At 48.2% G+C, this 27,969-nt stretch overlaps 2 protein-coding genes and 1 long non-coding RNA gene across 7 annotated transcripts in view; 2 read left to right on the top strand and 1 right to left on the bottom strand.

The window, feature by feature from the left end:
- The window catches only part of Sla (Src like adaptor), a 54,497-nt gene extending 52,682 nt beyond the window's left edge, over positions 1 to 1,815 (top strand). For all 4 annotated transcript variants that reach the window (XM_010629587.2, XM_010629586.2, XM_010629588.2 and 1 more), the window contains one exon: positions 7 to 1,815. In XM_010629587.2, the coding sequence (XP_010627889.1) occupies positions 7 to 220 (214 nt within the window). In that variant the 3' untranslated portion in view covers positions 221 to 1,815. The remainder of the gene's footprint in view (positions 1 to 6) is intronic.
- The window catches only part of Tg (thyroglobulin), a 203,508-nt gene that overhangs the window by 75,705 nt on the left and 99,834 nt on the right, over positions 1 to 27,969 (bottom strand). For both annotated transcript variants that reach the window (XM_010629590.1, XM_033760858.1), the window contains exons 38-41: positions 20,696 to 20,918; positions 19,414 to 19,507; positions 16,574 to 16,733; positions 8,252 to 8,454 (exon numbers count right to left, since the gene is read on the bottom strand). In XM_010629590.1, the coding sequence (XP_010627892.1) occupies positions 8,252 to 8,454; positions 16,574 to 16,733; positions 19,414 to 19,507; positions 20,696 to 20,918 (680 nt within the window). The remainder of the gene's footprint in view (positions 1 to 8,251; positions 8,455 to 16,573; positions 16,734 to 19,413; positions 19,508 to 20,695; positions 20,919 to 27,969) is intronic.
- LOC104865840 overlaps positions 24,637 to 27,969 on the top strand; it is an 11,875-nt gene continuing 8,542 nt past the window's right edge. Inside the window, exon 1 of the long non-coding RNA XR_781278.1 lies at positions 24,637 to 24,800. This is a non-coding gene — a long non-coding RNA (uncharacterized LOC104865840). The remainder of the gene's footprint in view (positions 24,801 to 27,969) is intronic.

Raw genomic sequence — 27,969 nt, 5'->3', positions numbered from 1 at the left:
TCACAGACTACAGGAGGATCCTGAGGGAGCAGGGAACCCGCTCGGGGTGGATGAGTCCCTTTTCAGCTACGGCCTTCGGGAAAGCATCGCCTCCTATCTGTCCCTGACCTCGGAGGACCCCAGCCCCTTTGATCGCAAGAAAAAGAGCATCTCCCTGATATACAGCGGGAGCAGACGCAAGAGCTCGCTCTTCTCTGCACCACAGTACTTCGAAGACTAGCTGAGGACTGGCACTGACTTCTGCTCACAGGACAGAGGTCCTGGCTGTCACCTGGGGTCTTCTCTGGTCCCTGGATGCCTCATGCCTTTCAGAAGCCAAGAGAAGCTGCGAGGAGACGCAACTGAAATCTCCTGTACCCACATGACGACCAAAGAACCTCGCTTGGCATCTTAGCAGCACTGTGACATCCTGGCAGGCTAAGCGATAGAGCCATGGGCCAATGTTTGAGAGCCCAACAATGCACACCATGTGTGGCAGGGGAGAGGATATTCTCACAGGAAAGCACTCTCCAGCACAGGGTCCAGACAGCCTGCCACCAGGCCTCAGCTGATTTCTAGCTGAGCTGAACAGGAAGAAAGACCCACAAAGGGGAGGCCCAGAAGGGCAGGGTCTGCAGATGTGGCCCTTCGCGAACCCAGAGCTGCCCTCAATGTTGTATGAAGACTTTTGGGACATAATGCACTGCCTCTCTTTCCAAGGGACCCCCCAACACTACACACTCTAGCTTGAAGGTCTTAGTAGCTGTGCACCAGGAAGAGCCTTTGCTATTCTCGTGTTCCAGCCCCATGTGGGCAGCAGGGCCTTGGGGGAGAGGGAGGCTGCTCGCTCCCTCTGGAGTATATGACTTCTGACTGGCCCCAGGCATGGCCACAGCGCAGAAAGGCGCCTCAGCTGCTGGGAAGCTTGCCTGTGCAAATGCACCCGTTATTTTTTTCCCTCTTGATCTCCAAAAGAAATGCTTTGTGACATCCTGTGTAAGAGTCAGACCAGAAAAAAACAAAAAAAACAAACCCTAGCCCTGAACAGAGAGCACATAGTGGAGACAGGGAAAAATATATATACAGATGACATAAAAGTGAGTAGAAGGTAGAAATCACCACAGCTTAAGAAGGGGTAGGAGATAGGCAAGGTGACCCAGGCTCTATTGGGAGTGTAGGATCACGTAGGGAAATGGATGAGTTCTAAAGAACTGATTTAGTTCGTATGTGATTCTAAGAAGAGTCTGGCATATGTGGGAATGAGAGATGCCAAGCTCCAGGGAAAAGGGGCCCCCTTTGTGGCTGAATCTTGCTGAGTGTTTGTGTAATTGTAAGAGATGAGTGGTGAATGCGGGGCGGGGGAAGCATTGGTCCAGGTTGGGGAGGGAGTGGCTGCAGGGAACCAGGGCTCACAGCTCCTGCTCCTGAGGGCTGGGGAGGAGGCATGTGGGTAGGTTATACCGCATCTGCTGGCCCCACCCAAGCCTGGCCCTGCCTCGGTGTCTACAGTGTCGCGTGCCCTCAGGCTCCAGGCTGTTTACACAAGGAGCCCTGTGTTTTCGGTAATAACCCTGAGATTTAGGAAGCTTCAAAAGGACCAGTGTGTGAGGAAGGACAACAGCAGGACAGCGGCGCCCACCGGTCGGGTACCTCTGGGCTCTGACATCTGCCCGGCACCCTCTGCATTGTTTTCTGTATGACCACTGTGACTGGAGCCTCTGGAGAGCACTAGGTGGTGTGGAGGGGGGGTTGTAAGGGGGAAGCATTACACTTCTTCGCTCAATCATGTATTTATTCCTGATTAATGTAAGCCTAATAAATATTTAACCCTGGGCATGGGGGAGCCTCTGGACTAAGGCAAATGGAAGCTTCTTCCTGAGGCATTGTGGGTTTGGGACTTTTAAGGGAGCAAGCAAAGGCAGGGACTGCACAGCTAGTGGCTTGGTGGCCCACTGAGTCTTAAGCGAGTGTGTCTTGTGCCTTCTCACAACTGGAAGGCAGGGTGGGGGCTGAAGGACCAGCTTCTTAGCCACCATTAAGCAAACTCTACATCTGCACGTTTCTTGTGCTGTCTGTGCTTCCAAGAATCCCTTCCTGTGAGCTTTCTGAGATATCTGCAGGCTACATGGTGCTCTGGGCACCAGGCTGGAGCCCTGGAAACCAGATGGGGCCTCTGAGATTATAGTGCTTGGGGCCACAAACAGTGGGACACATTGCCACCACAGGGAGTGACAAGTGCAGAAATGGGCAGGTGCCATGTAGCCCTAGACGGGTGAGGGACTCCAGACAGATGCTGAGGAAAAGCCAAAAAGAGGAGCAGCACACAGTCCGAGGAGGTGTAGGAAGCCAGCAGAGGCGGTGAGGACGTAGGTCAGTTTCTGCAGGCACAGAGGGCAGGGCAGGGCAGCAGGCCTGGCAGGAATAGGAGGCTTCCCTCAGGAGGGAGGCCAGGCAGTGCACACAGGGCCATGGAAGGGAGTGGCTTCGGAGCTGCTCTGGGAGGCACAGGGAGCACTGGAGGATCTAAGTTGAGGGCTGGTGACACCTCATTCGGAAGTGTGAGAAGGCACCTGGCTGCTGAGTAGAGGATGCATTTTTAAAATTCAGGCCTTGGATCACCTACTTGACACACACCTAAAACAAAAGGATGCAAGGAGTGTGGAAAAAATTTCATATAAAAAAATGAACCAAAGGAGAATTTGCACTGCCTATTGAAGCACAGTGCAATTTCAGATGAAAATAAATTCTCGAAGGGCAGCAAGAAACGCCGCACAGTGGTCTGCTGAGGAGGTAGGATGTTTGCAGCCTGAGCTCATCAAATGAGGCAGTCCCAGAATACTTTGTGCCACTGTTACAGGGACAAACGGATAAATCAGTAACTTCCTGTGGAGATTTTAGTATAGAACTCCCAGAAACTGCTAAACAGGGATAAAAATAAAGAGAGGGCTATAGATTTTTTTTTTTTGTATCAGGGATCGAACTCGGGACCTTGCCCTTGCGAGCCAGGCACGATGCCACTGAGCTAAATCCCCAGCCAAGTGGTCTAGAGATTTTAATAACATTACATAAGTTTTCTGCCAGTAAACGAGAGCCCATCTGGTCACAAAGGGAGCTGCCATACACGTCAAGGGGTCACAGACTCGGACGCTGCCCCAGGATCATAAAGCAACACAAAGAGCAAAACAATGAATAAAAGTTCAATGAATCTAGATTATTTGACAACATTCTTCCAATTAAGAAAACAGTGTAGGAATAATAATACACTTAGAAATACACAACATATTTTTACTGGAGCTGATAAAAATAGTTGAATTTTATTGCCTGAAATGCAGCACATTGATCAGCAGAGCAGGAGAACTGGTAATGAGGTCAGCTTCCAACTGGAGAGCCAAGAGGACATCCCAGAAGTGAGGAGACAGAAGAAAGTAGACATGGTGACAAAGATTTAGAGTTTTTAATACACACCATAGAGCAGATTTAAAAACCCAAATATTGTTTAAGCGGTGAGATTAATGTGACAGCTAAAGACATGAACAGTATGGTGATGAAAGAAAGGAGAGGGCTGGGGATTTAGCTCAGTGGTGCTGCTGACTGCCTTGCAAGTGCTATGTCCTGAGTTCAATACCCAGTACCAAAAAAGAAAGAAAGAAAAAGAGAAAGCAAACCGAAGGCAGCCCTGCTAGTAGAGAGATCTGTGAGACAGTGTGGGCCCTGCAGCGGCCCCAGGACTGCCGGGGTGGCCTCCCTCCCTGCCTGTCCCCTCCCTGCTGTCTGGACTCCTCCCATGTGGCAGCCCAGGCTCAGCCCTGTGGATGGGGCCAAGGGCCTAAGTGCTGTCATATTAAAGCCTAGAAGAAACCAGGGCCCTGGCTGAGAGGAGACATCTGGATTGCTCGCCTGGAGAAATGCTATGAGACAGCCAAAGAATAAGAGAGAAAGAAGCTCTTCGACTTCTGAAGTTGCTCGGTGCTGGGTCCCCTGTTTGCAGCAGTTGGGCATTTTGCTCCAGTGGGTACAGAAATAAACGTGCCATCACCTACAGAGCCAAGGTCACAGCAAACCCGAAGAAACAACCAGTGTAGCATTGGATGTGTTCAGGGCCCTAACTCAGTGAGCTCCCACATTGACAGATTCCTGCCCACCAGCATCACACTAGAATACACCAGAGAAGATGACACCGTGCACAATTCCAGCCAGACTATGACGCGTGGGTGTGTGGAGGGGTGGTCTGATTCACAACCACGAAACAAAACTTTCATGGAAAAACACTCAAGAGACCTTGTGAAAAGGCCTATAGAAGTAAAAATACTCTGCTCATGGCTCTGCTGTTAACCTCATTCATGGGGACAAGACTGCACACCACAGAAGTATACATCTGAAATTAACAGATAAATTCTATGAGACAATGCTCAGATTCCCACAAGGAATACCGAAACAAAATGAACCGCAATAAACATTCTAAAAGACCTATGGGAGCAGCAAGCCCATGGCTAGTTGGACCACCCTGAACAAGGCCAGCCCAAGGGAGACAGCAGACAGATCACCAAATCCCACCACTCCCACCTTGGAGCTCAGCCCTGCTGCTGGCCCTAGGAGCTTCCCCGGGAGGGAGCTTTACACAGTGATAAGGAAGTGCTAAGACAGTTACACTCTAGTAAGGGTCCCGCTCCCAGGCGCAGCAGAACTGGAACTAGCTATGTTGGAGAAATAACAAATGGACAATAGGGCAGAATTCCTAAAAACCTTCTACACAGAAGTCCACTCCTCATGCTGCTTTGACAGCCAGGGAAAAGCTTGGACACCTAGTTTTTGTTGAACCCTGAAAGACGGAGTGACCACAGAGGTGGCACTGGACATGCAGAGCACAAGACAGGCAGAAAGGCGTGGAGGAGGCGTGGATTTCCTAGGCGTGGAGTTAGCCAAGGTGTCCCTGGGGCGCCTGTGGGAGTAGCACAGAAAGGCTGTGGCAATGTTGTAGGACACAGTGGAATCACTGTCTGGACCCCAGGAATCACGCCACAGAGTGCCCGCCTGCCTGCCTCTGTCTTCTCCTGAGCTCAAGAGAAGCTTATAGCACAGAATCCCAGGTTACATGTTCTCAGCAAGTCACCTTGCCTTCTCCCGCCACCTGGCCCCAGGGCAGGTGAGATATTCTGGGACTTGTTCCCCAGGCCGCTTTGTGAACCTTATGGTACTATAGCATCAGCAGACCTCAGGAGACAGACTTAATTATACTGAAGTTATATTACGGCAAAGTGAAGGATGTGCTCAAAGCCTAGGATCTTCACGCAGGCCAAGCTGATCCTAATTTTACACTCATTCTTTTTCAACTTAAGACCTGAGAAGAACCTCAAATTCCCAAAGAAGATGATTCAGAGAATGGGAAAGAGCAGGATTTAGCTTCAGGGTTTTTATTGTGTGTTCTTTGACAGGTCACTTAACTTCTCTGAGTCTCAAAAGTCATAACACTAGACTGAAACCCCTGCCAGTCACTAGGAGTGATCTAAGATGCTGAAAGTGTTTTTGTGGCCTCCAAAGTTGTAATGAATTTAAGCTATCAATTATCTCCAGAAGCATTTCTCTTGACTAATGTTTCACCAGTTCTAACCCCCATTTTTGCAGGCACTTGAGATTTTAGCCAACAAAATTTTATCAATTTGCATTTATTCCCCAAACATTTGTCAGTAAGGAACATATTTAAGAAATGCTAATACATCAAAGTATTTTAGTGCTCTCTATTCCAAATAATTTCACATGCATCCTGAGGACTTCAGGGAGCCATTGTAAAAGCTGCTTCCAAGTGAGTAAAACAGACGGAGGGTTTATTTTTAAATACACTGCCATTTGTTAAAACAGATTCCTTTCTGAAATTCCCCAGACACTTAAATCCTCCAAAAGAAAACCTGCCTTCTGAAGAGCCTGTTGGAAGGTATGCAGGCGTCTTCAGGGTCCTAGCGAGCAGGTGACTGCTGATCAGATGCTGGAGAAACCGTCCAGGATCAGCTGTCCAGGATCAGCTTCGGGCAGGAAGGTCTGCCTGTAACACCAGCCACTAGAAGATGCATGGGCTCAGACCTCCAGCCTTTGCATGAATCAGCTTCCGAAGGACAAGGGATACAAATCAGAGTCAAAGGATAAGAAAGGGGTGGCTTACAAGAAGGGGTCTAGGCTGGCCTGTGGGCCCAGGGCTCTCTGGAACAGCATCAGGACATCTGACTATCACCTTCTTACTCACTGACCCTGGGCACTGACTGCGGAGCAGCCTCTCCTTATTGCAAGGTTTGTGGTGTGGGTGCCCAGGGCCCCATGGAGAGCAAGGCACACTGGTCGCTGCCATCCTGGGGATTGGTCCTGTGAGGGAGGCCAACTCGACACTAAGAGAAACATCACAAGGAATGCGACACAAGAGAGGTTTGGACAGCATGAGTCAATAAAAGGTCCAACTCCAGGTTGGAAAGTCTATTTTCCTAAATGACAAGCAGACAGGTGAAGAGCAAGACAGGAAAAAGGCAGACCGTGCCAAGGTAACTGCTTGTGTGAGGAAGTGCACACAATGAATCCAGAGCTCCCGGGCTGAAGGAGGCAGGGTGGCAGGTGGCTCTGCTTCCTGCTGGGAGTGGAGACAGTGCTAATCTATCATCAGCTATGGCTAAACAGTGACCCTTCATCTTTCCTCCTCATAACAACGGCTCTGGGTCCCAGGGAAGTCACGAGGTGGGGTGTGGTGGCATGGCCAGAGAACTGCTAGCAGGTCACTGAGGGAGTTGATCTCAATGGTCCCCTTTGTCTCCTTCTTTTGGAATACTGTCTGACCTCCCCACAGCTTTCTCCGCCTCCAATTTTGCCCCTTTGAAAATCATTCTCCACCCAGCTCACAGGGAGGTTTTCAAAAGAGCAGCTCCAGGCACTTTTCCTCACTTGCTTCAAAAGCCTTTGGTGATGCACTCAAGTTCAGAGCAGCATTATTCACAACAGCAGCCAGGAGAGTGGTAGTGGGGCATCCAGGACCCCAGCTATTAGCAGATAAATAATAGATAAATAGGACGTAGTCTATCCACACAGTGGAGTACTCTTCAGCCTTAAAATGGAAGGAAATTCTGTAACATGCCACACTCTGGAAGAACCCTGAAGACATTCTGCTAAGGAAAAGAAGCCAGACACAAAGGGGTAATCTTGTAGGATTCTGCTAATGTGAGGTACCTAGAACTGGCAAATTCATAGAGTCAGAAAGTGGTACAGAATTTTCCAGAGGCTAAGGGGCTAAGCAGAATGAAAGATAATATTCAACAGCTTCAGAGTTTCTGTTTGGGATGAGGAAAAATGTCCGGGAAACGGATAGTGGTGATGGTTGCACTACATGGGAAATGTAGAGTCTTAAAAAGGAATAAAATCATACATTGAAACAAACAGATAAACAAAACCCTTTGATAGCTTCTCATCCCTTGGGATGAAACCCAAGCTTCTTGGGGCACCCTGGCTCCCCTCTCCTGACACCACTGCCCATGAGGCTCCACCCCCCACTTACTCCCTGTTGCCAGCACCCTGCCTGCAGGTAACATCCACATAGCCTGCAGCACTGAGCTCAGATGGTCCCTTACCAGGAATCTTCCTCCACACTTCCTTCCCCTGAGGCCTTCTCTTGGAGCTGCCCTAAGACGCTCCTTTAAATGCAGTATCTGCTTCAGAGTTGATATCCCCGCCCCAGTGACTACAAGCCTCCTGTGAACTGGGTGTGCATTATTTACTCTGGAATTTCCAGCGTCTGACAAGCACCCCTGACAAATCAATGCTCAGAGAAGTTGAAAGCTAGTCAGTAACAGAACCACAGATGTTAGGGCTTATGCTCAGCCAACCAAGCCATGTCTGGGGTCACAATTGTTGGTGTCATCAACATCATGGCATCATCACCACCATCATCAGCACCATCACCACCTTATCATCATCCAGCGGGCACTTCTAGCCATCCGGTAGAATCCCGATTCACACGTTCTGTTCCTGGCCTTCATTCACTGACAAGTCCATCTGACCCTAGAGAGGCTCTCCCAGGAGATAGGACACTTTGCCATCTAGCATTTCTAGCACTTTGCACATGAGTAAAGAGCACTCAGAAGAGCCCTTCAGGGTCCTGCAATCACCAGGATCTGGAAAGATGGCCACAGGAGGAACCGCACTCACCCCAAAGGCTGAGAGAAGAGCAAGCAGCTGAAACCAACTGGTCTCCCAAGGCAGGGAGAGCCTTCAGGGCAGGACGATGGCAGGGCGCTCTACTCACCATCAGCAGGGCTCTCCGGAAGAGCCTGGGGCTGCTGGTCCTGGCCATAAGAAGGTGGATGCTGGCCACATCAGCCCCCTCACGGTCTGCTGCCAGGGACACGCGCTGAGGGTCCCCACCAAATGCTCCAATGTGAGTCTGCACCCAGGTCAGAGCTGCCACCTGATCCAGCAGTCCCCAGTTGCCAGGCACCTCACTGGACCCTGGAGAAAAGCGGAATGTTTTACCTTCTTTGATTTTGAAACTTTAACTTTACCGATCACAGTGCTGCCTATGCCAGGCATGGGGCTCCTCCATGGGCTCTGGGTGCTTGTTCCCTGGGTTGGGACAGCGGGCTCCACAAACACTGGGGGAAACCGGAAGGGCCAGGGGCTTTGGAATCAGACACAGCCTGGCTGGCACTCTCACTCTAGGCTTTGTTAGCTGCTGTAGGAGCCCTTATACCAGTCGTCCCCTCAGAGCCCCACAGCTTCCCCATTTGTGATGGGCGAGGGCCACTGCTAGGCTGCTGCTTAGGTCAGCAGGACTCTGTGCTGAGCTTCCCACCCAGCGGGCCCAGCCCGAGGGCAGGACGTGGTCCCACCCAGTCTCTGATCTTGCAGTTAGCTCTCTCCTGAGTCAGTGGGGCCAGGGTGGGGTGTGACCCTGGCCTCATCCTGGGGGCCTTGAAGATCTATCTGTTTCGTTTTTTGTAGAATTAACGACTATCTGTTGAAGAGCCTGTACTTATTTAACCATTTAGGCACAATGCAGTTATTTAGATGCAGAATGTAACTTTTCATATTTAGAATATAATTATTATATACCTCAAACATACTAATGCACTGATAAAAAAAACTAAAAATTAAAAACCCCTGAAACTTTATATCTATTAAACAATAAGCCCCTTTCAAACTGCCTCTGTCTCTGGCAACTACCCTTCTACTTTCTGTCCCTACAAATTTGACCATTCTAGGTCCTCATATAAGTGGAGCTATACGGGTATGTGGGGGGGCTTATTTAATTCTTATGATGTCCTCAAGTTTTATAACAGTACATGGTAGCACGCGTCCAAGTTTTCTTCCTTTTTAAGGCTGAATAATTTTCCATGTACGCACATGACACATTTTATTTATCTAGTCAGGCTCTGATGAACAGTGGCTGGCTTCCCAGCTACTGGCTGCTGGAAGATAAATAATGCAATGAATAATGGGGCCATGCCCGTAAGTCTACACAGTTTCCTTATCTTTGGGGGGCATTTTATTTTATTTCATTATAGAATGGCCAAAATGTTACTCAAAATACAAATCGTAGAGACAAAAGAAATGGATGATAGCCAAAAACTTTCTTTCCAATGAACTAAGAAAAAACAGTAGTATAAGTGCAACAAATTAACACATATATTGCAATATTTTTGAGACAACTGAGTAGAGAATTTGGGGTACTTTTTTCAATTTCTCTCTATTATTTTTTCTCTTTATACAGCACATGTATGTGTTTTGAGCTTATATAAGAGAAACCATGCAGTATTTAGCTTGTGTGTTCAACTTACTTCACTGAACACTATGTTATGTTCTCAAGGTGCATCCATTTGCCTACAAATGCCTCACATTTATCCTTCTTTTTGGCACAGTCGTACTCCATTGAGTGTAAATATCGCATTTTCTTTATCCCATCATCTGTTGATGGACATACATGCAGTTTCCAAGATGTATTACAAATTTGGCTGCTATAAACATGGGTGTGCATGCATATATTCCTGGAATATGATGGCTTTAACACTTTGGGGAAGATACCTACAGGGGGAATAGCTAAGTCAAGCGGAATTTCTGTCCTCAGTTCTTTTAGAAATCTCCCCACTGATATCTATAGTAGTTGTGCTAGTTTACATTGTTCGCAACAACGCAGAAGGGTTCCATTTTCCTACAGCCTTGCCAGCATTTATTATTTTTAGGATTTTTGATGATAGCCGTTCTTTCTAGGGTAAGATAGTATCTCAGCATAGTTTTAATCTGTGTTTCTCTTATAGCCAGTGTTGAATTTTTTTGTTTATTTATTGGTCATCTTTACTGCTTCTGAGAAGTGTCTCTTCATTTCAGTTGTTTATTTTTTGATTGGCTCTTTTATCTTGGGGAGGTCTAATTATTATTATTATTATTTTTTTAGTTCTTTATATTCTAGATGTCTAGGCCCATGTATCTCCAGACTAAAGTAAAAATGGATCAAATATTTAAATGTACTAAAATAAAATAAAAATGGAAAAAATGAAACAATGGAAAATAAAATAAAAATTTAAAAAATCTGCTGAAAGATGAAATAGGTAAAACTCTTAAAGACATGGGCATAGGCAAGGACTTTTTTTGGCGGGTAAGGACTTTCTGAACAGAGAACTCCAACGGCACAAGAAATAACACCAAGAATCAACAAGTGAGACCTTATCAAATTAAAAACCTTTTGCACATCAAAGGAAATAATCAACAGAGTGAAGAGACAACCTACAAAATGGGAGAGGAAAAAATGCCAGCTGTTCCTCAGACAGAGGACTAACACCTGGTTTACTTATCTTTAGAGACAAAAGTAACACTTATCTCATGGGGAGTTTGTACAGAGGTAAATTAGCTAATAAGAGTTTAACACAGAAAGCTACATGAGACAACCACTGAATGGATTTCAGTTATTTTTATTGCATCTAAGTGGGAAGGCTAGAAATAGGCCTGGGTAGGAAAAACACAGCGATTGCATGTGGTCCCAGTGCACTGGAATGTAAGACTACTGATCATCCAAAAAAGGAAAGAAATGATAAAAAAGATAGTGAAAACAGGTGCTTCTCCGTGGCTTTCTGGGACTTTCAGTGCCACCACTTCCTGAACATACTGTGAATTAAGTGCATCCTCCCTGTCAGTCTTCTCCATGAGTTTGTTCTCCATCAGACTCTGGCACCCCAGGCCTCACCCTGGCCTCCTTACTTCTTCTTTCCTGACTCTGCTCTAGAGAGCCCTTCAGAGCCCATGGCTCCCCCACCACCACGACATGCAGGTGACTCTCGGCTATAGGGCAGCACCCAGGACACTCCCTAAGATCCAGACCCCTCAGAGGTCTGCAAGTCACCAGTCAGGATGCACAGGTTGCAGCTAATTGAGCAGGAAACTATTGACAAGTCTCCATATGACAGAAAAAGACAGAAAACCCTTGCATGGTAATTGCCCAACCCCATATTCACAAAGCTGAAGAGAACAGCAGCTCAGAGTTTCTAACAGTACAAATCACTCTTCCATCTGGAGGGATTCAGAATTTCTGCAAATGGTTTTCATGTTCTGGGTCTGGTGAAGCCACTAACTTGACACAATCCTCACCATGAGTTTTCTGCATGGTCCCTGTGCTCCGTTTGTCAGGGTGAAAATGTTTGCTTCCTCCAAGGTCTCAGGCAGCTCATGAGAGCAAGTTACTAACTGAGTAAGACCAACTGCTGCAATCTGGAAAGGGACATTCATGGCTGCAGTGCTAGTAATGAGGGCAAGTAGGGAAGGTCCCTGACTTTCCTGTATGTCAGCTTCCCACTGTGCTACAAGAGGGTGCTGATGACGCTCTGAGATTCACTGCCTCATGGAAGGTCAGAGTGAGTTGCTAAAGAGGACACCTGTCTCCCAAGGATAAAAGGGGCTTGCTGTGGAGCCAGGCGTTGCTGAGAGCTGGAGACAGGATCCCAACCACAGGGCACATGGCCTGGCTGCACACTGGAAGCAAGGAATCACCAATAGTGGCAGCCCTTGCCTTCACTGCTGAAGATACAGAACCTTGTGAGTGAAAGACTTTGTTTAGACCCATGTTCTAAAGTATAGGTTCAAACACACACACACACACACACTCCTTATGCTCCAGTTTCCAGTTCTACACACACCTGGGCAGGACCAGGGGTCTTACTGGACTGGAAAGGAGCTGTGGCCCATTAGGAAAACAGGTATGAACAGGAGGCTTCTGGACATTGTGTGACCCATACCATCACCATCCTGGGTCTCCATCTGCCCCGCTTGTCCTGTGTCTCCCAGTTCCTACAGGTCTAGGTGGAACCACCCAGCAAGCAGACCCTGTTCCCTCACTGCCTGGCTGGCACATTTTCAGCAACTGACAAAAGCTCCTTAGCAGGACCCAGTCTTGCCAATAGGCATCATAAAAAGGCTGTGAGACCCAGCGCTGGTGACAGTCCTGGCTTCGCTGGTCATTAGATGTAAGGCCCTGGGCAGGCTACACAGCAGCAGTGTGCTAATTCTCTCCCTCTGTAAAAGGTGGGTAAGAATAGTGACTGCCTCCTTTGCTCATTCTGATGATTAAATTAGTTAATGTTTAGGAAGGCAAAAGAATTGTGCCTGGCCTGAGGCATTATAAAGGATTTAAAGGAAGAGTTCGGGTCCCAGCATCATCTCCCCAAAGCCTGTCTTGTCTGTGGTAGCGGAAACAGCCCCTGGGAAGGGTGCCTTTGGGGCCAGACTGCCTGTTTTGCTAGTTAGAGAGGACGGCAGACCCTCTCGGGAGGCCCTGCCTGCCAAGCAGCAGTGAGGTCATGGCAACGTGTGGTTACTGGAGGCGGCCCAGCATTCTGTCTGGCTCCCCTGCCAGAGCACACTTCCTCTGGCCCCGCATCGCATGGAAGGCTAGCGGGCCTGCTGTGCCTCTCTCCTCCTCTGTGCCTGCATCCACTCACCACTCCAGAGCCCCTCACAGTTGCACTGTGGCCAAGCACCCCCGGCGCAGCCCCATCTGCAGGACTGGGCTGAGGCAATGGCCTCCTCCAGCCCACCTCCAGCATCTCACTTCCTCCCTGACTTCTCCTCTCCACAGGAAGCAAGCCCAGCTTTTACCCTGGATCTGGCGCATCTGTCTTCCACAGATCGTGCGAGTCAGTCTCATTGGCCTCTTCCCTGGCAGGTCCTTTGCTTTTCGTCTCTCATGTGTACCTTCTGACATGCACCTCTTTCGCTATCACAGGACCACTTTTGCTCTGGGCCACAGCCACAGATGCTGTGTACGTTTCCAGGTGGGCTGATGACACGGGCCCCTGCCCACCTGACTCGAGGTCAGGAGCCACTGTTGAGATGAGCTGGAAGCTCTATGTTGGCCACAGCCAGATGCTGGGTGGCAAAGGACAAAGCCCAGCCCTGCCTGGGAAGAGCCCCTGCTTGTCTAGGGACAGAAGGAGAGTGAGCTAACATGTTGGGACACCAGTGCCAGGCAAGTCCCAGGGCTGGCCTTTCAGGGGCTGTCTCAGGGGAGCCACCCACAAGTCCTAGCATCCTGCCCTCATGGGTAGCAGCCTACCATGGGTCCCAGAGGGAAGGACAAGGATGTGCCAGAGCATTGGCCCCATAGAGGCACTCCAGGACCCTGTCCCACTTAAAGGCAAGGCGTGCACTCTGCCAGATGCTTCGGAGGCACCCAAAGTGGACCAGCAATTTTCCAGACCTGTGCTCTAAACTACGGTTCGATTACTTACAGTGAAAAGAGTGGGGGTGAATGGATAGAGCATAAGGAAGCTGTAGGATACTAAAGCTACTCTGCAGGAGACTGTAGTAGTAAGTACACAGCATTACACAGTGCCCTTTAGTGAATAATCATGTATCATTATTGTCTGTCACTTGTAAGTCATGTGCCATAAAAAAGAAGGTGTAAATAATAGAGGAAACAAAGGGCTGGGCGAAAAAGATACAGGAACACTCATGCTCAGTTTCTCTGTACATTTTTTAAACTACTCTAAATAATAAAACCTGTGATTTCCTTGAGGGAAAAGCAAATTTTGCCTACTTCTTTCTCCTTCCATCAGAAGGCTGTCCTCTAGCCAGTGGGCAGCCACTTCCTGTCCACATCCGGAGCTTGTCACAGACTGCCTGCACCCAGCCAGAGTCCACCTGTGATAGAGGCTTCCATATGTCTCGGCTCTGGGGCTCTGCACTGCCATGGTCTCGTCGTTGGACCTTAGTTTGCCAAGTGGCTGAGGAAGACACTGAGATCTTTGTTCCCATGTGAAGGGCAGGGCAGCAGGCTGTCGGACACGGAGAGGCTCAGGACAGGGGATGAGCTAGGAGGGCCAGTGAATAAGCAAAGCCCAGAAAGTGGGGCTAAATAAAGGCAAAGGACAGATCCAAAGGCAACAGAATCCAGAGAGCGGTTCTGGATTCGAGGGGAAGCTGCAGTGCATGTCTCTTGCTGCTGGTGTGTGACTGACAGAGGTTCAAGCTCCATTTGCCACCTCTGATTTACCAAAGCTCCTTCACCTCTCTGAGCCTCACTGTTTCCTCCACAACAGGGCCCAAGGCACTGCCATAAGACCTAAGCAAGGCAATCCCAGCAAAATACCTGGCCAGGAGAGGTGCTCCAGGGCTGGAACTTTCCCTCTCTCTTGCTGATAGTTTTTCTCAGAGCAAAACAAACAGGCGGTGTCAGTGCAATGAGAGGGAATGAGAACAGTTGGAAGTTCTGGAGGCTTCTATTGCTCCCACAGGCTGCCCACGATGGCGGCCAAAACAAGTCTGCTGCTCCAGAAGAAAAGGAGTTCTCACCAAGACTGCAGTCTGGAAATCATAATCCCCACTTCCTCGGGGGCAGATGACATATGGAAACCCATCCTCTTCAGTCTGGAAATGCTCTGAGCTCAGCAGCCATGTCTAGGGAAAATTCCCTGGGACCAACTTCAACTTGCAGGGCTCTGGATGTCACCTGCCCCAGCAGGGACAGGGGCTGCTGGCCAGCATACCCTTGTCAGACTTGGGTAAGCATTGAGGACCGAAAGCCCAGCTTGGGGTGAGGGCAAGTCCTCTTCAAAGAAGAAAATAAAATCTCATGTGAGACATTCCTTTGCTCCCCCAAGTCTTAGAGGAAAACCTCATTTACCATATTTGTTCCTCACCCACCATGCAGCATCAGACAGAAAAACCCAAGACAAAAGAAGACATGTATGGCTACCAGCTCCCAGCCGCCTCTGCTCCCCCCATGAATTCACATCTGCCTTTCATCCGGGTCTCTCCCACTGGCATTGGAATGTGCTCTGCCTTAACTTGCTGCCTATTTCATAGGCTAAGATTCTTCTTGTTTACTGTCCAACCTAGAGTTTTCTTTAGGGCCCTCGAGGTCTTGTGCCACTGATCCACCCAGGCCTCTTCCTTGGCACCCTGGACTTCTGCTCGTTCTGGGTGTTCCGCTCACCCAAGCCCTCTAGTCCTGTACAGCTTGCCAGTCCCTCTCCCTCCCAGCTGCTTATCTGTGCTGAGCTCATTCAGACACCCCGGGAAATGGAGTGGACTCTCAGCCCCTGGCCTGGATGACTTGGAAACACTTTCACAGTCGCCAAATCCCTCTCACACATATCCTCTCACTTGAGACTCTCAGTAACTCCAAAACGACTCCCATTTTAGGGGGAAAATGAACGTTGCAAGGAGGGAAGCATTTGGTACAAGATCACACAGCCAGTGCCAGGCAGAGTGGGCCCTGGGCTCTTTTGATTCCAAGCAAAATGTTCTCAACTCCCCATTCCCAGTGACCCCCTAAGGGGAAGAAGACACACGTGGGTGAGGGTGCTTGTGATGCAAACTGAACCCTAGCAGGCAGTGAGGAGGATGGAGAGCGCAGCCTGGATCTTGAACCAGTTTAGGGGTCTAGAAATCAAGGAAGATGGAGTTACTACTGGCCCATCCCTCACCCTGTTGCAGGACTGTAGGCCACTCCTCAGCACTGGCCAGCGAGAGGCGGGTCTGGGTGAAGTCTGGCTCTGATCTACCAACCTTATGACTTTGTGTCCCTCCTTAGGCTTTAATTTTCTCTTCTAAACACACACACACACACACACACACACACACACACACACTGTGTGCTTGGACCAGTTTAAGACAATAAATTTTCATTAATGGGCATCTGTGCTGCACCACAGGAGGGACCTGTAAACATGCCAGAATTTCTACTGTATGCCAAGCAGGCCATAGGAGATGCCCAAGCAGCAAGGTTCTGAGGCTGTGAGAAGAAATGGGAGACACAGACAGAGGCAGCCTCAGCTGGGCAGCCAGCAGCCCTACTGCTCTAGTTATTGTTGAATGTTCCCCAAAGGTTTGGGGGCTAAAGGCTTTGTCTCTGGTAGACCCCTACTCTTCTCTTTCACTTCCTGGTCATGAGGTGAGCATCATACTCTGCTTCTTGTTGCTATAGCAATTTGCTGCCTTGCCATGGGGCCAACCCATCATAGACCAGAATCCCCAAAACCATGAGCCAAAATAAACTTTTCCTCTTTATAAGCAAATAATCTCAGGTGCTTTGTGATAGTAACGGAAAGCTGACACACATCCACTGATGCCAGCAACTCACCAGAACTCAGGAAGCCGAAGACACCCGCTCGATAGTTGGCAGTGACCACAATAAGGTTACCAACAGAAGCCAGAAAGGAGCCATCAACTGTCAGCTGTCCTTTGGTGACTTCCGCCTCCCCATTGTTGTGGAAGAACACCAGTACTGATGTGTTGGGTGCCTGCAGGGATAGGAAAAGGGAAGGTGTACTTGAGCCTGGCCTGCTTTCCCTGCAGAAGCTTGGGGAGGGGGACTATCCAAGCCAGGCCCCACGCTGTGCATCTACTCAGCATCTGTTCTTAACCTTGCCCTGGAGAGCACTTCCCTATTCAGTGGCCTGGGTTTGTCCCCCAATCCCTTTCACACACTGGAGCTCTAACTCCTGGCACCTTGGAGGGACTGCATCTGGAGACAGAGACTTAAAGAGATGATCAACCTAAAATGTGGTCCCATGTGTGGGCCCCAGTCCCATTGGCTGGTGTCCTTATAAGAAGAGGGCATTTGGGTCCGACACAGAGAGGAAACCAGGGGAAGACAATCATTTGCAAGCCAAGGAGAGGCCTCAGAAGGAGCCAGCCCTGTGAAACCTTGGCCTTGGCCTTCCAGCCTCCAGAAGGATGAGGCAGTAAATCTTGTGGGTGAAGGCACCCAGCCTGCAGGACTTACAAACTAGTGAGCCCCAGTACACAGATAAGGAAACTGAGGTTCATAGAAAGCAAGGCACTATGTGCATGCTGCAGTACATATGGCACCACACCAGCACCCAGGGCTGGCCTTCTTCTATCACTCTGGGGCCTCAGTGATACCTGGAGGTTAGCTACCCTCTGCTGAGTTCCCACCTTGGCTTATCCAGCAACTACAAAGGGTTGGCACTGTTCTGTTTACGTGTGTTAGCATCCATTCCTCACATAGTTCGATGCAGTTGGCACATGCTTATCATCGTCATTTCTCACAGACGAGAGTGCAGAGACTTAGAGTTGTTGAATGGCTCATCAGAGCTCACGCAGACAGGAAGTGGGGGCCTGGGTTTTGAACCCAAGCTAACCCTTTTGTCTTAGAATGGTGAGTGGCATCTGGGGGATCTGATGCCCACCCTGAGCCACGGTGCATTTGTGCAGCCCTGGTGCCTGGTGTTGCATCCAGGGTCCCACCTCCACGAGCTGCAACTTCTCTGCTCCAGGCACAATGGGTGTGGCACACACAGGCCTCTACCCAGACTTCTTGCCATGGCTGACCTCACCTCAGCCCTCCTTCCATGGAGCTGTGCTAAGCCCCTGCACCTAGAAGTCAGCCAGCTCTTCCACCCAGGGGACAGCTGCCACCATGGCTATAAGCACCCTCACTGTACAGATGAAAAGCAAAGCTCAGAGTGTGGAGGTAGCCATTAAGATACCCATTGTGAAAGGGTTGACCTAGGGCCCAGCTCTGACCTGTCTCCTCATGCTCTCCCCAGCGCATCCCTTGGTGATGCTCTAGCTAAAATGTCTCCATGGGCACAACTGTGGATTCTTCAAAGACAAGACCTTTTTAAGACCTTGGGAAAGGCCAGTTAGGGAGGTCTGGTTTCTTTGGCTGGGGGTCTTCGCACAGGTCAGGAACAGGTGCTGGTCCCCTAAAGGCTCTGAGTGATTTTACCATGTTGCATCATGCCAGCAGGAGAGGAGGATGTGGGCCATTGTCAGCCCTGTTGATAACTCAGAGACAAGAACAGAGGGGCCAGGCTCAGCCACTGCCTCCCAGGACAGAGAGCAAGTGTCGGGACTCAGGGCTCCCTGAAGGGCGTGTCGCTCGAGGTGTGGTCCCTGCTGCCCTTGCTCTGCTCCAAGGCCAAGCTGGGGCCGTGACAGAAGGGCAAAGCTCTCATCACCTGGGAACCTTCCTCAAGGAAGAGGCCCTGGATCTGGAGTCAGACACAGAGCCAAACTTGCCCTTTGCCAGCAGGGTCCCTTTAAGTTACTTCGCTCTCTGCCTTACTGTCCGCACCTTTACAATGGAGGGAAATCTGTCTGTCTGTATTTCACCAGTTTCCATCCATCTGTCCCTTCCTGGTCAACACACACATGGCTGGCCCGGCACAGGGCCCCTATCCGTGCCTGCATGGCATGACTTACTTCTCACGGATGCTATTTCTCTTTCCCCTCTCAGACAAAGTAGCTAGGGCACACAAATTTGAGTTACCTCTTCCAGGACAATGGGGGGCAGCAAGTGGCAGGGCTGGATTGGACCCAGGACTTCATTCTGCATTGCAGGGTTGTGGTGAGACCAGCACTGCACAGAATGGCACCTTACCATCTCCCTCATTCAAGGCTCCATTCTTGTACCAATGCAGCCAGTGAGAGCTTGTGTATTTTTGTTGGCCACTGTGAAACTCATTCAGATTGCTGGCTGTGGCCCAATCTCCAAATACAGTTTATTCTCGCTGCTAGGAAACTGGGGGACTAGGAAGCAGCAGCACAGTGACTTGACACTGTGTTGGCATCACCGGAAACTCATGCCAACTGGAGCTCACCCATCCCTTTCCTCTCAGGGATTTGCCCCTTCCCCAAATAGGGAACTTGGCCATTAAAGAACAGGATGGTGACAGCTTCAAAAGCAGACACAAGGTTCAAAGAAGGGCAAATTCGATTCAAGGTCAGAGTCCAACACCCAGGCACCTTCCTAACATATCAGTCCTTGGCCACCTGGGCAACCCCAGGCTATTCTGCCTTCTTTCAGCCACCAGGACTCTGGGAAGCACCAAGCCGTTGGGAGCAGCCCTAGAGTAGCCAGGGGAGGTGAACAGACAGATTCAGCAGCCGTGGGGCAGGGCATTTCTAATAGGGAACTTTTAAGGCAGACACAGCAGGTGCTGCAGGACTCACCAGGTTCTCTGGGACAAACACGTTAAGATACAAGCAATCTTCACTGACTCCAGGGGGTTGGGGGGTACGGATGCCTGGCAGCCAGCAGCTGGCCCTGTGGAGACAGAGCCAGTGATGTGCAGGAGAAATGATGGAGTGGACACACCCTGCCTCCCTCCCCGTCTCCCTCCACAGCTCTGCTCCAAGGCCTGGCTCCCCCAGGACATGGGAGAGGCCAGTGAGGGCACAGAGTGGCTGTGTCTGTCTCCGGCCACCAGACCCAGGGCAGGGAGGCGGGGGACTCCCAAGGACAACATGCTGGTCCCTCAGATGAGACAGAGAAGGGCACAATGGGTACGGCCAGGATCTTGGCCTTCCTTCAGACTCTGTGCAGACTCCGCTGTCAGGGGTGTCTGCCCTGCCTTCCACCCAGCTCAGGGCACTGGGGGACAGCTGGAGCACCCATGGTGTGGGGGTGGAAACTATCTCTGTCCCTGCCTAATTGCAGCATCAGGGTCATCTGCCCAAAAGGCCACCACAGCCATTGCCCACACTGTGCCATCCCTGGGCTGCAGCCACCCGAGATCTCCAGTTGCTCATTATTCAAGACCTGCAGGACCCCACCCCCTCATCCATCCTCGAGAACAGCCAGCTGGATAAGTTGTTCTGATCTGTGTTTAAGGGCAGATGGGGAGACGAGGAAGCTATGGGCACTGTTTCCAGGCCCTACATGAGCTTTAATTTGAAACTATCACAAAATCATTCTACTAAAAATGAAAAATTTCAGTGGCAGGAAATAATAGGGTATGAGTGCTTAAAGAAAAAGAAAGCTTGGAATATTCTTCCAGTTGAGGGGAAATGCATCTTCTTAAATTGTCTTCGTTGGCTTATTCACTTTTTCTGCACTGGTGCATTTCCTTTCTGGTACCACTGAAGTCAGATGTTACCAGGGGGCTGAGTTTGGTACCGGGCCTCCAGACTGGCCCGCAGGGACCTCCCTGTGGGTGATTCCCCAGCTACACTGTCCTCCGTCAGTGTCCGGGCAGACCTTGGAAGACGGACACTGGAGGAGGCAGAGCATTCGCTGGCCTGGGTCCCTCCATCACCTCATGGGGCAGAGCACACAGGCCGGCCCAGCACAGAGAGAGCCAACACGAGCAGAAGTGTGTCGAGCACTGACCCAGGGGGGCTGCATCTGTGACAGCGCTTAATTTCACCCAAAGTGACTCCCCCTGCCCTGCTCAAACCAGAATCCATGGCTCTGCTTTCAAGTCAGCAAAGGTACACACCCCTCAGGTCCTACCTCGGCTTGGTGGCATCCCATGAGCCTGTCCAGTTCAAGGGCTCTGGTGCCTGGAAGCGGCTGTCTGCCAGCGGCGGAGAGGCATAGGGAACTCCAAGGAACTGGTCCACCAGCTTCCATTCAGTGCCCACCCGTACAGCCTGGGACCTGCCCCGCAGCCAGCCATGGGGAATTATGGGCACAGAAGGTGCAGATCCAGCCTCAGAGCGAAGCAGAGCGGTACCTGGGGAAGGGGACAGGGAGGTAGCTGTGAGTACTGAGTACACGGGTCACCGGCCTCCTGAACATGCTTCAAGCACAGGAATCAGGCTTCTCAGACCTTGTGGGTAGTCCATTCAGATCCTAGAGCTTAGGACTATTCCAGGTAGCTTTCAATGAAAACAACAACAAATATAGCAGAAGCTGCTGGTCTTTTTTAGGCACCGGATGTGTGCGGAGTATGGTACTGACCCTCCTTGACGGGCACCGTCTCCTGGATTCTTCTCAATGCCACTGGAAGGAAGGTGCTAAGCCAAGCCCTGCCTCTCACCCACCCCACACCTTGGCATGTAAAAGGGACACTGAGGCACATACATGAGCCCTGTGCAGTCCTCCAGGAGGCCTGGAGAAGAGTCCTGTTGTCAAACATAGCAGCGATTTCTGTGATGAAGTGTATGGCTTGCTCATACTAAGAGGAATGGATGAAGATCATTTCTTTTCATTTCAGATTTTTTAAGCAAATTTATAATATATATATATATACTTTTGGGCTTTGGCATTGCAACTAATTGTAGGCCATATTTACATTTCTCTGGTGACAAGGTAGGGCTGGGACAGGGGTGGGAAGAACATCAGGACCCCATGATGATGTAGGACTCAAAGCTCAGCTTCTGAGCCCAGTCCTGATCAAGCCCTTGTGTACACAAGCCAGGGCCAGGCCCAGCCTCCTTTTCCTGTGTTCTGCTGCTGTGACCCATGCGTGCAGGCCACCTGCCCGTGTCCACTTCCAAGTGCTCAGTCCACAAAGTCACGCCAAAGCCCTGGTCATGCCTCTGTCTCAGACCCTCTGTGGTGCTCACCACCAGCTCCATTCATCCCCCTCCATCCCAACCCCTGCCCTATTTCCTCAACTATATTTGCTTTTGTTCGTTCAGTGATTTGACTCATTTCTGTTGAGTTTCAGCTCAGTGCCAAGTGCTGCTTTCAGGGCCTTGAGACAGGCCTGTGTCTAGTTCCCTACAGAACTCAGGGCCTCGCCCAAAGGAAGCAATAAACACTAGTAAGGAGACACTGGTGCAATGAGAGGAGTCTTCTTTTCCTCATACAGGGTTCTGTCTGCTCAACTCCACTCCTGACTGATTGGGAGACAAAGCTTGCTGCTTCCTCCACACTTCCCTCTGTAAAAATATGTATGTTACGGCAATGGGAAACAGAAATGAGGGAATGGTTCTGCTGCCTCCTAGCAAGTGCAAGGACCCGAGATCGATCCCCGGTACCAAAAAAATAAAGAACAGAAATGAGGGAAATGGAGGCAGACAAGTGAGACAAGTGACAGGTAGAGTCTGTCCAATCCTCACCAGTGTGTTGCAAGCAGTTGTCAGCTGGAAGGAATTTTGTCCCAGATGGCAATATCTGGAGACATTTGTGGTTTGTCCCAGCTGTAGAGGAGCAGTTACTGGCATCTAGTGGGAGACCCTAACATCCTACAATAGACAGGATGTCACGCCTCTCTCAAAGAATTCTCCAGCCCCAAATTTCAGTGATATCTGAAGCTTGGAAAGCTGGTGTGGTGTCTGTTCACAATGGCCATGCACTGAAGACCAGCACAGGGCTCACTGACAGTCTGGGAGTAAAACACACTTTGGGCTTTACATGCTGGGGCTATATATTAAGGAAAACTTTGTGATATTTCTAAGCCTTAGACCTAGAATCTTAGTGGTCCCATGACATAGGAATGGTAGTAACATTCCTGTAACACAATTACATCTGAAACAAATGACAATACTGCTAATGTTCCAAGTAGGGTGCCCGGCAAATAGAGGGAGCTGGACATGTGGATGGATGGAGGGCTGCATGGCTGGTGGGTGGATAGATGGATAGACAGATTTATAGAATAGAGGGACAGAGGCAGAGAGGGAGGGAGAGACAAAGGGAGGGAAAGATGAATACATTTATGGAGAAATAGAGAAAGAGAGAGGGAAAGAGAGAGAAATCAAAAGAGAGACAGAGAGAGAAGGAGGGAGGGACCAGTGGATTTATGGTGGGAGGAATAGAGAAGGATTAGGTAAATGAGTAGAAGGAATAAAGGAAGGGATAGAGAGAGGAAGGAAGGAATAAGAAAGATAGCAAGGAAAAGACGAAAGAGAAAGAAATGCCAATGAAGACTTCTCTGTTGCAAAATCTCTGGAGTATGAATTAGAACCCAAAATGGAGACTTAGGAAGGAAGAACAGTTTCTGTTTTTAACTTGGTCTCAATCACAAATCGTGACTGACCACCCCACACCCATTGCTGCTCACATGTCTTCCTGTTATAGTTGTCTGTCACAGGGCCCACATATTCTCTGGCTGTGCAGGACACAGCCACATTTAATGACTGTGGCCTTTAGTACTGAAGCCAGAAAAAATACAAAGGTGAAAATTATTGCGCAGAAAGGGATAATAGTATGCAGCTCACAGTGCCGTCCTATATAAGGACACATTCAAGGGATGGCTCTCCCTTTTGAATTCTTTTTTTGGGGGGTGGGGAATACCGGGCATCGAACTTGGGCCCTTGAGCTTTACAGGCAGGCAGCAGAACCACTGAGCCAAATCCCCAGCCCTTCCTTTTGAATTCTTTGGCAGAAATGGTGTGTTGTTTCCAACATACCCACAAATCTAGGCTATGTGACTATGTGGCCTAGTTACACTGAATTCATAGAGAAGCAACCTAATCTATTTTACAGAACTCAGTCCTTAGCACTAGGAAATTTCTTCCTATAACTACCACATAGACTGGCCCTACTGGTGAAATGCATTATTAAAATCTGTCCAGCTTAACTCAGTAATATAAATGTACAGATAGAAGAAAAGAGCAAAGCCCTAGGACTTTGGTCTGAGGCTGAGGTGGAGGAAGGCCATAAGAGAAGGATGTCCCCAGCACCCAACAGGACTGATGGACTGTCACATCTCAGGATAGAGGTAGGGCCAAATCCAACTGCTTCCCGCTTCTGTCAATAAAGTTTTATTGGAACACTGCCTTGTCCATTACTTTGAATATTGTGATTTGCTGTTTTCATGCTATAGGGGCCATTTAATAATTGTACTAGAAACTTCTGGTTGCAGAACTTGAAAGAGTTATTACTTGACCCTTTTGAGAAGATGCGTGACCACTTTTCAGGAGACAGGATGAGCGATGTGGTCAACACCATAATGGTTGTTCATGTCCTCCAATGAACATGTCTAACAGAAGAAGCTGCCCTGTACTCCCCAGCTCCCATGCTTCCTGGTCTGAGCTTTCCTCAGTGATGGGTTTGTACTCTGCTCTCTGCTGACCTGGGGAGGGGACCCTGCTTTTCTGCACCCAGCAGAATGTCTGACACTTAACAGGTTCATGTGTGTGTGTGTGTGTGTGTGTGTGTGTGTGTGTCTGTCTGTCTGTCTGTCTGTCTGTCTGTCTCTCTTTCTGTCTGTGTGTCTGCCTGTCTGTCTACATGTCTGTGTGTATGTTGCTGGGCATGCTAAGCAAGTGCTCTACCACTGAGTCAAACTCCCAGCCTTGATTATTTTTTTTTAACTCGTCTCAGGTGGGAACAGCTTCCTTCTTCAAATCCTTTATGATGTGGCTGCTCTCCAGTGTAGATCCCATAGGAGAATGTGACATTGTGAGATCTGGCTCCAGGTACCCACCTCACTGTGCCCTCACTAGATGTGTGAAATCAGAGAGGTTAGGCCCTGCCACCACCTCATTGTGCCATTCCACCCAGGAAGGAATGACCCACTGCCAGGGTCAAACTACCAACTCCTAGTTGGCTCTACACCTTGGCTTTGCTCAGCACAGAATAGCAGATGACAGCCAAGTGACTGACCTTACTGAGGACAACCTCTGCCCTGGAGAAGAGTTTCACTTCAGGACAGAAGTGTTACCTGGTGAGAGACAGCCATGTGAGAAAGACTTAGGAAGGATGAGGGCTAGACAAAGATCCCCTGGAGTCTCCTGAGAAGTTCAAGCTCAGGCCAGGAAGGTCCTGGGGCATGCATTCTGCGGTAGGAGCCAGGTTTGGCGGGTGTGACCTTCAGAGAGTCTGTATCTGAAGGTGAAAGTGTTGAGTCCCATGCTTTCCCTGAGCTCCTGCACTGCTGCTAATATCCAGTGGAAACCAATGCTCTGGCTCACTGTAGGTCAGTATCTGGGTTGCTTAGGTATATACCAAAATCACAGATCTCTTTGCTTTGGTTAAGAATGGCGCCTGAGTGGTTCTTAGGGTTTGTCAGTATCCAGGTCATGTCTGATGGTATTGTTGTTGTTGACTTTACTATGATAGTCAAGGTGGCATAGGTGTTGATTTTCTCTGTATGCCAATATCTAGATTTTCTGAGAGCCTTAAACAATACTGCAGCTACCTCCTGAAGAATCAGATATAGAGCCAAATAAACTACAACCTCCCCTTTCAAATAAATGGAGGCAGTTGGATCCTGGGATAAAAGCAAAGACCAGTAGTTACCCATGCCCAGAAGATATCTCTGCCACAAACCCCAGCACAGGATACAAATAAACACAAATGTACAAATATGAGAAAACAAGGCCATAGAATGCTTCCAAACCTCCCAACTACCCCAAAGCCAATCCAGTGGAAACAAAGAGGGGAAGGAAATAAAAATCCACCCAGCAATAAGGTTTGAAATGATATCAGTGGAGGTAACAAGAAATATCAATAAGATGTATATAGATTCAAAGAAGATATAATGAAACTGATGATTATCCTAATGAAACAAGTGATCAGTAAGTCTAGAGATGACTCTAATAAAAAAAAATAGCTGAGCTAAAGAAAGAGATGCAAAATATGAATGGTCCCCATAGGAAAGAGTTGGAGTCCACAAAAAAATTCCAAACAGAAATCCAGGAGATCAAAAATATGGCTGAAAATCTGGGCAGCAGAAGCAACCAATGTGAGGAAAAAATAACAGATCTGGATGATAGGGCTGTGGCTGATGATCAATCAATGAGAGATACCTTAAAAACAAGAGACAGATGAATCCAACAACTGCTAGATGATACAAAGAAGACTGAGTAACTGGAATTAGGGGAAAATCAGAAGATATGACAAAAGGCATTAAAAAACCTGTTTACAGAAGTAATAACAGAAAAATTTCCAGACCTTGGAAAAAGAATTTAACATGCAAATAAGTGAAGAATACAGAACCCCAAATAGCCACGATGAGAAAACCTACTCAACACCAGAAATCCAACACATGAGTGGAATCTTAAAAGCTTTCAGAGAACAGCAATGATTCTCTTATAAGGCAAAAACCATCTGAATTATAGCAGACTTCTCAGTACTAACCTTAAATTCAAAAACTTAAAGTGTTTCAAGCCCTCAAAAAAACTTCCAACCCACACTGATATATCCTGTAAAATTATCTTTCAAAACTGTTGGAGAAATAAGATATTTCCACTGTGAAGAGTACCTAAAGAAATTTGTGGCCAAGAAACCAACATTCCAAAAAATTCTCAAGGATATCCTAGAAGGAGACCATCAAGCTAACCAAAATGCCCAAAACCATGAATGCATTGGGTAGGGTAAGCAATTAAGTGAAAGGAAAGAAAGGAAAACAGTGACAGAAAAATAATACAATAACGAGAATGCCAGTACTTATAAGCTATAACTATCAATGTAAATGGTCTCAATTCAGCAATTGAAAGACATAGATTAGCAGAATGGAACAAAAGACAAAATTCTTATGGCAAACACATTTAACTAAAAAAGAAATTCATAGACTAAAAAAAAGAAAGAAAGAAAAGAAAAAAGGATGGGAAATAATATTCCATACAACCAAAACCCCAATTAGACAGAGAAAATCAAGCAGGAGAAAGAAAAGGAATACATACAGGAAAGGGTGAAGTCAAAGTATCACTATTTGCAAATGACATGAAGTAAACACAAATATCAATAGCATTCCTATATACTAATAATGAACTCACTGAGAAATAAATAAGGAAAACATTACCATTCATAATAGCATCAAGAAAAATTAAATACTTAGGAATTAACCTAACCAAAGTGAAAGACCTTGGCAATGAAAATTATATAACTCTGAAAGAGGAAATCAAGGAGGATATTAGAAAATGTTCCAGAGTAGGGAGAACAAATGTAATAAAAATGGCTACACTTCCAAAACAGATATATAGATTCAACACAACACCAGTCAAAAAATTAATAGCATTTCTCATACATCTATAGAAAACAATCCTGTAATTCATATGAAACCAGAAGAGTCCCAGAATAGCAAAAGCAATCCTGGGCAACAAGAACATAGCATGAAGCATTACAATCCCGGACTTGAAGCTATTCTACAAGGCTACTGTGATTAATGTGTTCAGAGCAGCACTGTAACTTGTATGTCTTGCTACTGAGTGGCTTGAACCACCACACATGATTGTCTCATCAGGTGGCTTTTCATTAATTTTATTAGTAAAAAGACTTACAGAAATGGTTAGGTCTGTTTGTAGCACCAGTTGTACAAGCTGCCCAATGGAACAGTCTTGCATGTACCACTGCTGGTTCAAGCCAGCAGGAACATGATAAAACAGCATGGTACTGGCACAAAAACAGACATGAAAATCAGTGGAACAGAAGAGAAGAAACAGAAACATCCCCAGACACATTCACCTATTTAATCTTTGTCAAAAAGGTCAAAATCATACACTAAAAAATTTACCTTCTTTAATAAATGGTGCTGGGAAAATTGGATAGTCCAATGCAGAAGATTGAGTCTAGACCCATCTATCTCAGTATGTACTGAACTATAATCAAAATAGATCAAAACTCTAAATGGTAAAACAGAAACACTTAATCTTCTGGAAAGATAAAAAATAGGTAAAACTCTTGGAAGTACCAGTGGCACAAGAAATGATACTAAGAATCAACAAATGAGATAGTATCAAATTAAAAAGTTTTTGTAGGGGGCCGAGGATTTAGCGCAGTGGTTCTGGCACCTGCTTTGAAAATGCAAGGACCCGTGTTCGATCCCCAGTATCAAAAAAAAAAGCTTTTGTAGAGCTGGGGATTTGGCTCAGCCGTTTGGTTGCCTGCCTTGT

Source organism: Fukomys damarensis, unplaced genomic scaffold, assembly GCF_012274545.1.
Source record: "Fukomys damarensis isolate Sample0158 unplaced genomic scaffold, DMR_v1.0_HiC HiC_scaffold_5, whole genome shotgun sequence".
NCBI lineage: Eukaryota > Metazoa > Chordata > Mammalia > Rodentia > Bathyergidae > Fukomys > Fukomys damarensis.
The sequence above is the reverse complement of the archived record's forward strand: the minus strand, read 5'-3'. Positions and strand labels throughout refer to the sequence as shown.